Genomic DNA, 11,190 nt, shown 5'->3' with positions numbered 1-11,190 from the left:
TCCCCTTCTTTCCCTTTCCTTTCTCTTTTACTTTTTTTTTTTTTTTTATGTTTGACACAGGGTCTTACTGCATAGTTCTGGCTAGCTTAGAAATCTCTATGTTGACTACGCTGACCTCAAACTCACAGAGATCTGCCTGCCCCTGCCTTGCTAGTGCTGGGGTTAAAAGCATGCACCCCAACACCAGGCTATATACCTCCTTTTAAACTTGGGTTCTGAGGATCAAACTCATATCCTCATGGTTGTGGTGGTGAAGTGGGCAGCACTTTACAAACTGAGCTGTCTCCCCAACTCCTGGTGAAGTCTTCTCCTGTTTCTGCCTCCTGAATGCTGGGATTAAAGGTGTGCGTCACCATGGCCAGCATTTAAATTTTTTAGTGTGTGTTTGTGTATGTGGCAGGGTGTGTGTGTGTGCATACACGGGTGTGTGGGCTTTGAGACAGTAGGCTTTGGATACTTCTATTCCTTTCCATCTTGTTTTTTGAAGCAGGGTCTCTCACTGAACCTAGAGTTTGTTGATTCAGCTAGACTGGCTGGCCAGAGAGCTCAAGGGATCTGCCTGTCTTCGCCCTGTCCCATTGTTTGGGTGATATGGGCGCACACTGCCACACTCGATTTTCATGTTGGTTCTGGGGACTGGAGCTCAGGTCCTCAGGCTTGCATGTCAAGTGTTTTACCCACTGAGCCATCTCCCCAGACTTGTTTTTCTTGTTATGCCTCAATTTTATATCCAAGAAATCATTCCCAAATCCAGGCTTTTTTTTTTCCCCTCCTTAAGAGCTTGATTTTTTTTTTTTTCTTTTAAGGTCTTACATTTAGGTCTTTGATCCATTTTGAGTTAGTTTCTGTGGATAGTGTTAGGTGCAGGTCTAACTTTGTTTGTCTGCTCTGTGTTTCATTGTCCTTTCTCCACCATTTCTTGGTGCCCTTGTCAAAACTCATTTGACCATCTAATCGGGGTTATTTCTGGGCTCTGTTGTATTCTGTTGGTCTGAAGGTCTTGATCTGTATGTTTTTTATATCCTTTTCTTGACTTATTGCACTGGCTAGCCTAGTTTAGCATTATGCTGAGTGACAATGGTGAGAACAGACCTATTATGATTCTAGTATTAGGGGAAAAGCATTCAGTCTTTCACCATTAAGTATAATGTTCATGATAGGGCTGGATTTTGGTGATGGTAGATTTTTTAAAAAATCAAGTTTAGGCAATTCTCTTATTTTTCTGAGAGTTTTAATTAAATATTTTTTATTTTGTGAATGAGTGTTTTTTGTATGCATGTATAAGTACACTTATGCATACATTGCCTGTGAGGGCCAGAAGACAGTGTTGGGTCCCCTGGATCTGGAATTACAGTCATTAGCTACCATGTGGGTGCTGGGTATGGAGCGCGCTGGGCGCCCTGGTGTGGTGTGCGCGGGCACACCCGGAGAGTCGCGGCGGGCCTGGCCACAGGCGTCTGCTTCTCTGGTCGTGCGGGCTTTCCCGCCGTGCCGCGGCTCCGTGTCTCCTGGAAGCGGCGGCGGGCGCTGTCTGCCGCTTTGGTGCTGAAAGTCCCTCTGCTGCTGAGGTTTGCTCAGCCGTGTACCGCCCTTATTTCACCCGTGTACTTTCCTCAAGATGCGGGGTCCACTGGCCACTGGACCATGCGGGAAAGTACTAGGGTGCCTAAAGCTAAGGTTCCGTGAGTCGGTGACGGAGGAATGCTGCCTCCGGAGAGGCTGGATCGCTGGTAGTAAGACACGGGACTCTGCTTAGTCCGTGTTACAGCTTTTATTAAGTGTTTAGCTCTTAGTGATCCAGCAGCTCTGTGATCCAGCTCTCTGTGATCCAGCTCTCTATTATTGAGAGAAGACTGGGATATTTATACCATGGGGGTAGTGGTAAAAGCTTTGGCTGATAGATACTTTGTGAGACATTCTATTTGCATATGGAAGTGGGTTTCTGCCATGCTGCCAGACCGCTGACTGCCTGAAAAATCACAGGAAAGCATGGTATTCCTAGAGCCAGAGGCCATGTTTATGTTAGGGCATTTGTGGCGGGCACTTCAAAAGGAGAGTCAGGAAAAATGCCAGGAAGGCACCCTGCTATGAAAGGAGTCTCAGCACATGGCTCGGAGCTCGTGAGCTATCCGGATATGAAGAGACTTCTACTTTACATAACAGAGGCCCCTAACACTGGGAACCAAACATGGGTCCTCTGTAAAAGAGCAGACAGTGTTCTTAACTGCTGAGCTATGTCTCCAGCCTCTCTGAGAATTTATATAATGAATGACTATTGAATTTTGTCAAATGCTTTGCTGCACTGATATTACCATGTGAGTTTTCTTCTTTAACTAATATAGTGAATTACAGTTGATTTATTTTTATTATTGGAGTATTGCATTTCTGAAATAAATAACATAGTCATGGCATGTAATTCATCATTTGTGGCATATAATTCTTTTTATATATTATATATGCTAATGTTTTTTGTTAAAGAGTCTTGCATCTATGTTAGGAATTTGGGTCTGAAAATATTTAAATTTTTTCTGCCTTTGTTCTGTTTTGATATCAAAATAATTCAAGCTTTATAAATGAATTGGAAAGCATTTAATTCTACTTTCTGAAATAACATGTAGAAATGGTGTAAGTCTTTTGAGACTATTTAATAGACATCTACAGTAAAACTTTCTGGGCCTGGAGATTGTATTTTGGAAGCTTTTCTTTCCCTCTGCTCCCTTCTTCCTCTTTCCCTTTCCTTTCCCTATCCACCTGTAGAAGTATCAGTATTCCATTGCTTTTATTGTAAAGTATGATTCCATTGTGTGGATACACTTTGTATTATTTATGTTTCATTAGTTGATGGGTTTTTGGATAGTTTCTCCTTTTTAAGTGACGAATAATGTTGCTATGAACTTTCAATATACAAATTTTTGCATAGGATATGTGTTAATTTCTCTTAGACATATATCTAAGAGTAAACCTGTGAGCTTATATGATAATCCCATGTCTAACCATTTGAGGAACCACCAAACTTTTTCAAAGTCTACACCATTAAATATTCCCACCAGCTTTACACCAAGGTTCCAGTTTCTCTGTTTCTCACCAGCGTGTCAGTTTTAACCATTCTAGTGGGTGTGATGTGGTATTTCATTTTGACGTTGACTTGCATGTACTCAGTGACTTAAGTTGAACATCTTTTTAATGTGCTTACTCACTGTTCATATTTAATTCTTGAGAAATGTCTGTTCACATTCTCATTTGTTGGGCTCTTCTTTATTATTTATGGTTGACCTGTAAGATCTTTGTATATTCTGGATAGTAATCCTTTATTAAGTAGTATGATTTTAAAATACTTTCTCTTGACATTATCCTTTCATCTTTTTTAAAATTTATTTTTATTTTTATTTTGAGACTTGGTTTCACTATGTAGCTCTGGCTGGTTGGGACATGCCACATAGACCAGGCTGACCTCAAACTCACAGAGATCTGCCTGCCTCTGCCTCCTGAGTGTTGGGATTAAAGGTGTGTACCACCATGCCTGACTCTACTTTCTTCATGTTTGATTTTTATTATTTATTTTTATATGTGTGACTGGTTTGCCTGCATGTATACCTTGTGTGTGCAATGCCTGTGGAGGCCAGAAGTGTCTTAGCCCCTGGAACTGGAGTTATGGACAGTGGCTTACCATGTGTGTTCTGGGAACTGAACCTGTATCCTCTTCAAGAGTAGCCAGTATTCTTAACCACTGAACCATCTCTCTGTCCCTTTTTCATTTTCTTGATGATTTCACTTAGAGTATAGAAAGTCTATGCTTTCACGAAGTCTTAATTTTTCTGTTTCCCTCTTTACTAGTTTTGTTTTTGGATATTAGCTCAGAATCTGTTTTCTAATTGGAAGTTATGAAAATGCCTATGTTTTATTTTAGGAATTACAGTTTTTGTTCTTGTGATTAAGCTCTATAACCCATTTTTACTTTTTGCATATTGTATGAGGTAGGGGTTCCAATTTCTTTTTTGGTATATGGATATCCAGTTCTAACACTATGTGTTAATTTGTTAAAAATGAACTAATCATAAATGTAAAGCTTTCTAGAGTGTTAATTTAGTTCCTTCAATCAACATGTCTGTCCTTTTAGGGGAAAAGTTTTAAAGTTATTGTTTCCACTTCATTCATAGTTATAGGATTATTAAATTATATATTGGGTAAGTTGTGCCAATTTTTCTTTTGAGAAATTGGCCCATTTCATCCATATGTCAAATGTGTATGTGTAAAGTTATTTATAATCTCTTATTCTTTTGATGTTTGTTGGGTCTCCTTGAGTGATTTTGGCAATTTGTGTATTGCTAGAAGTTTGTCAATTTAGCTGATCCCCCCACATCCAAAGAATGTATTTTCTTACTATTCTCTGTTGTTTTGCGTCTTTAATTTTGCTGATATGTGCTCTCATTTTTAAAAAATATTTTATTATTTTTATTTTATTATGTGTATGAGGTATATTACCTACATGTGTGTACGTGCACCCGTGTTTTGCAGTGCCTGCAGTAGTCAGAAGAGGGTTGGATTCCCCTGGAACTGGAGTTATGGGTGATTGTTAGTCACTACGTGGGTGCTGGGAATCGAATCTGGGTCCTCTGGCCCAGTGCTCTTAACCACTGAGCCATCTTTCCAGCCCCAAGATTTATTTTTCTTTATGTGTATTTATGTGTTTGTTTGAGTGTATGCTCTGTGTTATGTGGATGCCTACAGAGACCAGAAAAGGGCACTGGATCTTCTAAGCTGGAGTTACAGGTTGTTGTGAGCTGCCCAGTGTGGGTGCTGTGAACTGAAGCCCAATCTTCTGTGGAAGGAGCAGCAAGTGCTCTTAACTGTGGAGCAATTTCACCAGTCTGTGAGGGTGCATTTTTTTTTGTCTCTGTCCTTTGCATTTCTGAGGTGCAGACTTCTTCAGCCCTAAATCTAGGATATATGAGACAAAAAGAAAACCCAGAGAGCTCACCATAGGCACCAAGGTTCCAGCTGGTCCTTTTGGAATCTTCTTATGTTTGCTTTATTTGCAATGTTCAGAGTGGTAATTGTACTTAGTAGGAAGAGATTGTCACCACTCATTTTCCCAGAAGTAGAAATCCTGATTTACTTTGCTTTTGCTTTTAAGATGGGAGGGAGCAGAGTGACCTGGCTCCCAGAGAGGGGAAATCTCAGGGTCTCAGGTGGGGAAGGGCTAAGACAGCAGCAGTGCTGTCTCTTCTCTTATCTATGAAGGTGGTTTTGAGGGTGGACTTGAAGGGAGGTAGCTGACCTTGGTGACTGACTCACAGATCAGAGGTACTGTGGGTTTGCACAGAGGTGAGATTTGGGAACTCGACCCACAGTTGAGAGGGGATTCTGAATGTCAGTTCTGGTTTGGTGACAGGTGTCTTGGCAACCAACCTGAGATCAGTGTTCAGGACTCAGAATCTACAAGCTTAAGTCAGTTTAGGGACCCAAGACTCTCCGAGAGCAGAGTCTGTAAATCTGCCAGACAGCCAGGCTGGAGGGCAGGGGTCCTGACAGGAGCCCTGGTGACCAGCTTAGCTTTAGGGTAGGGCTCATGTTGTCCTCTTGCCTCAGTCCTGCTGTCTGAGGTGAGGTGCTGACCCTCAGCATTCACCTCCCTCCTAGTGTGCTTCCAGTACTAGACTCAAATGAAAAAAAAAGATTTGCCACCTCTCTTAGCTAAATTCACTGGGGCCCATAAACAGTGAAACTGTTGTGGAGTTAAGTTGGGTTCAGGGGAATTAGTTGTGGAACCTGTTGAAGACATTATCAGACAGGGCTAACCCTAGTTGTGGAGCCTGTGGGGCTCTTTTTGGGATTATGTCTCTTTGGAGCTACTCATGGAGGCCAGTGAATGTCCTATCATGACTGAGGTCAGGCATACAGCTGCAGGGCATCCCAAGAAGCCTTTGGCTCTCTGGGCCTGTTCATGGATTTTCAGCATTGCTGGGCAGTGGATGGGAGTATGAAGTTTCTCTGATCTTCTGGGGAACATCTGCCAGGGTGGGCTCTGTGAGGCAAAAGCAGGTCTGACCAAGCCAGGACACCCTACCTGTACCTTCCTGAGGAGGCCTCCTAAGGAATCAAGCACTTTAATGTGGCCATAGCTCTATTCCTATCTGTCCTTTCTCATCTTCTTTTTGCTTCCAGACAAATGATGCAGCTGGCAACACCTGGAACTGGCTCTACTTCATCCCTCTCATCATCATCGGCTCCTTCTTTATGCTCAACCTGGTGCTGGGTGTACTTTCGGGGTAAGGTCTGTGGGCTTGTGGGGTACCCTCTGGGTTTTCAGGCTCACTGTTTTGTTCTGTGTTGGGGCTGGTGTTTGGGGCTCTCACCCTTACATAGATGGTGCAAGCTATGCTGCAAAGGACATAAAGAAACATAGTCTGCCTCTGTCCCTACTTAACCATCAGAATCCCTGGATGGCTTCATTATGCTTATCCTGAAGACCCCTGATTAAGCCTAGGGCTCCAGTGGTAGGTGGGGATAGAGCCTGGTGACCCCAAGGGGCAACTGCCATGCTGCAGAGGTAAAGAGTAGACATAGAGGACAGCATGCTCTGGAGCTGGAGTGGTTCTTAGCCCATATTGTTTCCTATAAGGGGTGTGACTATCACTAGTATGTCTTTCTAAATACTTTTTCAGAGACCATCTGAGCACAGTATAGTGGACAGAGTAGAACTCCTAGTCTGATGGGGAGGCTTAGAGCTCTGAGAAGGCACTTGAAGAGGGGGCATCTCAACCGAGACCTAAATAGAGGGCTAGGAATAAGCCAGGTGAAGGAGCAGGGAGGTTCTGACAGGCAGAGCACAGTAGGGTTGGCAGCTGAGCAGTAGTGAGGGGGTGTGGTATGTGTTCTCTAGAGTCCCAGAGCTAGAGCCAGAACATGTGGTGGGTTGAGGACACAGTAGCAAGCAGGAGCCTACCTGGATGTACTCTGTACCCCTTTTCCCAGCTCCTTTTCAGGGGCTGCTTGTCTGTACTCATTGGAGCTTCTTGCTTTTCCCTTCCACATGGTATAGAGAGTTTGCCAAGGAGCGAGAGCGGGTGGAAAACCGCCATGCCTTCCTGAAGCTCCGTCGGCAGCAGCAGATTGAGCGGGAGCTGAACGGGTACCTGGAGTGGATCTTCAAGGCTGGTGAGCTTTTGTGGCAGTGGACAGCTGTACTCCTGCTTTGTCCTCTGTCCACCTTGCTACCAGAAGGAGTTCCTTGGCTCTTGGGTGGTGAAAAAGCCTGAATCTGAGTACACTGTTTGTCACATAATAGTAACAAACCCTCTGAATAGAGGATTTTGGCCCAGCATAGAACTGATCACTCCAAGTTGGACCTAAGTATGCTGTTATTGCCCTGAGCCTGTTTATCACCCTTTCTCTGGGTGCTGTAAGCCTGTACTCTGACCTGTCTCCTTGAGCCCTAGGTAGTGTCTCTCCTCTGTGGGCTGCTGCACTCCATGTGGGCAGCTTCTCCTCCATGGGGCTCTACTCTTCCATGTGGACTGTTCCTCTGTATGTGGTCTACTCCCCTCTGTGTGGGCTGCACCTTTTTCTGTGGGTTGCTCCTCTCCACATGGGCTGGTCTCCTCTGTGGGCACAGCTCTCTTCCATGTGTGCTGCTCCTTCCATGTGGGTAGTTCCCTTCCATGTGGGCTGCTCCCTCCATGTAGGCTGCTCTCTTCCATGTATGCTGTTCTGTCTGTCTGGGTAACTCCCTTCTATGTGGGCTGCTCCATCTGTGTGAGCTGCTTTCGTCCATGTAGGCTGTTCTCTTGCTTGAGCTCTCACAAATGTTTCCTCAGTACTGAACTCAGGGTAACAGACGCTCTCTAGGAGGACCATGTGTGGGTTGGACATGGGATGGACTTAAGGTAGCTGGGCCTACGCTTGGAGTACTATTTGGGTCTTGATGGAAGTGATGCAGCCATAGCCTGCTGGTATGGATGTGTGCAGTGAAGCAGGCAGGCACTTCCAGACTAGTTCTCCAGATTTTCCTGGGATGAGCCCTGTTGGGGATGGGGAGGAAGGCTTTGACCTGAGCTTTGTCCCTCACAGAGGAAGTCATGCTGGCCGAGGAGGACAAGAATGCAGAGGAGAAGTCCCCTTTGGATGGTAGGTGGTCGCAACAGCATTCCCCAAGTAGTCGGAGCTCAGGTGCCTGTCTTTTCAGGACACTGCCATGCTAGGTGCTTGTACATTTGTTGTGGTAATACGTGGGCCACAGAATCTGAGCTTGGGCTAATGACACATACATACATTGTCGCTGTAGGACGCCCTGCTGGACAGTGTTACTTCTAGAAGCTTCTTACCAACAGGCTTTAAGATGAGCTATCTATCCCTGGTTTTAGGGTTAGTTTTAGGATTAGCCCCAAGGCCATGGAAGACTCTAGGCACCATACAGAGCCCTTAGTAGAGTGGGGGCCTCCATTAGTGTGGGCACCTGCAGTTGCTAACACAACCTCAGCCATGGGAAGGCTCAGGTCAGGGCCAGACAGCATGGTGTGCAGTCAACTCAGCAGGGCATACCTGTATTGAGTAGGTCTGTATCAGCCTCTCTATCTCTGGCCTTGCCCCAGATGGACATGTCTGAGTCTCCTTGGTGGCCATACCTCCCCAGTGTCCTTGTTTTGGAGAGAAGAGAAAAAAGACCCACTTTAAAAATTCCTTGTTTTTCCTGCTTGAGGAGTGAGAGGGGCCCCAGGGTCAGGGTCAGGAAATCACTTTGCTTTAACTCTGGCATCAGGATGGAAGCTGAGAAAAGTAGCCCATTCCCAGGGAGGATAATCCCACATAGCTGACAGTTGCCCTGAGATGGCTTCTGTGAGGCTGCAGCTCACACCAGTCTCTACTACCCTTTGTTTAAAGCAGTGTTGAAGAGAGCTGCCACCAAGAAGAGCCGAAATGACCTGATTCATGCAGAGGAGGGGGAGGACCGGTTTGCAGACCTCTGTGCTGTTGGTGAGTCTCTGGGGATCCTTCTGGTATTGTGAAGTCCCTGGCTGGATATAGAACACAGATGTGAGATTCTTCTTTTGCTTCAGGTGGCCTCTCCTGGGTTTTTGTCCTTCCTGGTGCCTGATCACTCCTGTCAGTACTCTTAGCTGACTGCCGCTGCTTTTGGCTGCACTGTGCCCTGTGATCAGGGAGCCTAGGGTAGGTTTCTGCTCGGCTGTCCTTAGTGCCGTTGATTTTCCCCTTCTTTGGGTTGTGACCATGAGGCCTCGGCTCTGTGTTCTGCTTCTTAGACAGTGAGAGGAGACTCTGGTTGATTTTTTAAATTGTTTTTATTCCTACAGAGCTTTTTTTGTTTCCTTAATGCCAGAAGTACCCAGCATTTCCTTGCCTGAAGTCAGATAGCTGCATTCAGCCAGGCAGATGTAGCTCAGGATCTCCCACAGCTGTGTGGGAGAGGCACAGACACCAGCAGTGCTAAGGTGCTACAGCAAGCTCATCTGGCCTTCCTTGCTCTTCAGCAGTCTGAGTGTCCCAGAGTGAGGCCTGTTTCTTATGATGTGACATTTGCAGACTGAACTCCTTAACAGAGGCACACACATACCCTTATCGTTGCCCAGGAGGCTTCTGTTGGTAACTTAGAATACACACTTCCTTATTTCTCTCCTCATTTCAAATCTCAGATGCTGGCACATGTATGTGACCTGCATGCATGCACATATATAAATGCATGGAGAATTTAGGGCAACTGTTTCTGTGACAAAAATTTCCAATCACTTTTTGCAAATTCATCACCACAATTGGATTCTAGCTCTTTCCTCAGTGTCTGTGCCTCACTTCCTGTTCTGACTTCTCCCCTAACAGTGCCATTCCTTTATTTCTAGTTTTTTTCTCATGATGAGAAGTGTTGCCTCAAATTCTTATAAGCACCTGTCTTTTCTGATGAGTGTTTTTGCTTCTATGGATAGCTGCCCAGGGAGGGTACGCTGCTGAGGTTAGGGGTGTGCACACTTTTCAGAGTCCAGTGTCATTGTTTTCCATTAGCAGTACAAAAAGAAATTTGCCCTTTATGTCTGCTCTTTTTGATTCTTGCCAGTTTGAAGCCAGCTGGGATGGTGATTCTTGTTTTACTGACTACCAGTAATTTTTAATCCTTTTGTTGCCTTGAATGAATGAATACATCATTCATTTTTCTATTGAGTTGTTTGTATTTATTTTCCAGTAATGACAGACCAATGAATATTATAAATCTAAATCCTTTTTTTTTTTGGGGTCTTTTTGAGTCTCCCTGTAGCCCCAGCTCTCCTAGAACTCACTACGTAGACCAGACTGGCCTTGAACTCACAGAAATCTGCCTGCCTCTGCCTCTCTAGTGCTAGGATTAAAGGCGTGGCCACCATGCCCGGCCTAAATCTTTTTTTTTAAACTTCTTCCTTATGGTATCAAAGGGGATTCATTTTATTATTTATATTTATTTATTTATTTAATTTATTTATTTTTATTTATATATTTTTGTCTTTTTGAGACAGGGTCTCCCTGTAGCCCCAGCTGTCCTGGAACTCACTATGTAGACCAGGCTGGCCTTGAACTCACAGAGATCCCCCTGCCTCTGCCTCCCTAGTGCTGGGACTAAAGGCTTGTACCACCATGCTGGGCATAAAAGTTATTTAAAAAGTTATCAGTGTTCTGTGTTGATCATTTCATTTTATTCTGTCTTCTTTTTTCTTTATTATTATTTTATATGTATGAGTGTATTGCTTGCATGTATGTAAGTGCACCCGTGTCATGGAGTGCCTGCGGAGATCAAAAGAGGGCATCAAATTTCCCTGGAACTGGAATTACAGATGGTTGTTAGCCACCATGTGAGTGCTGGGAACAGAACCTGGGTCCTCTGCAAGAGCAACTAATGCACTTAACTGCTGACCTGTCTCTTTAGCCCAGCTTTATTTTATTCTTATTTTACCTTTACTTTTGAGACAGGGTCTCAGTATGTAACCTTGGCTGGCCTTGAATTTGCTATATAGATCAGGCTGGCTTCGAACTCACAGAGATCTGCCTGCCCCTGCCTCCTTAGTGCTGGAATTAAAGGCAAGTGCCACTGTGCCCAACCCAGAGTAGGCTTCTTATTTGCTAAGTAGATGCCGTATTTGGATCATCTTTAATTACTTTTAATTTTATCAGATAATGATTGAGAAATATGGCTTATTAATCTCTTAAGTTTAT

General features: G+C 44.4%; 1 protein-coding gene across 1 annotated transcript in view; it reads left to right on the top strand.

Moving 5' to 3' along the window:
• Positions 1–11,190, top strand: part of Cacna1b (calcium voltage-gated channel subunit alpha1 B) — a gene marked incomplete in the record, with an annotated part of 220,698 nt that overhangs the window by 55,847 nt on the left and 153,661 nt on the right. The window contains 4 exon segments of the mRNA XM_029562551.1: positions 6,166–6,269; positions 7,043–7,158; positions 8,071–8,127; positions 8,884–8,973. Of these exon segments, the coding sequence (XP_029418411.1) occupies positions 6,166–6,269; positions 7,043–7,158; positions 8,071–8,127; positions 8,884–8,973 (367 nt within the window).

Source organism: Nannospalax galili, unplaced genomic scaffold (genome assembly GCF_000622305.1).
Source record: "Nannospalax galili isolate Female #2095 unplaced genomic scaffold, S.galili_v1.0 scaffold35, whole genome shotgun sequence".
NCBI lineage: Eukaryota > Metazoa > Chordata > Mammalia > Rodentia > Spalacidae > Nannospalax > Nannospalax galili.
The sequence above is the reverse complement of the archived record's forward strand: the minus strand, read 5'-3'. Positions and strand labels throughout refer to the sequence as shown.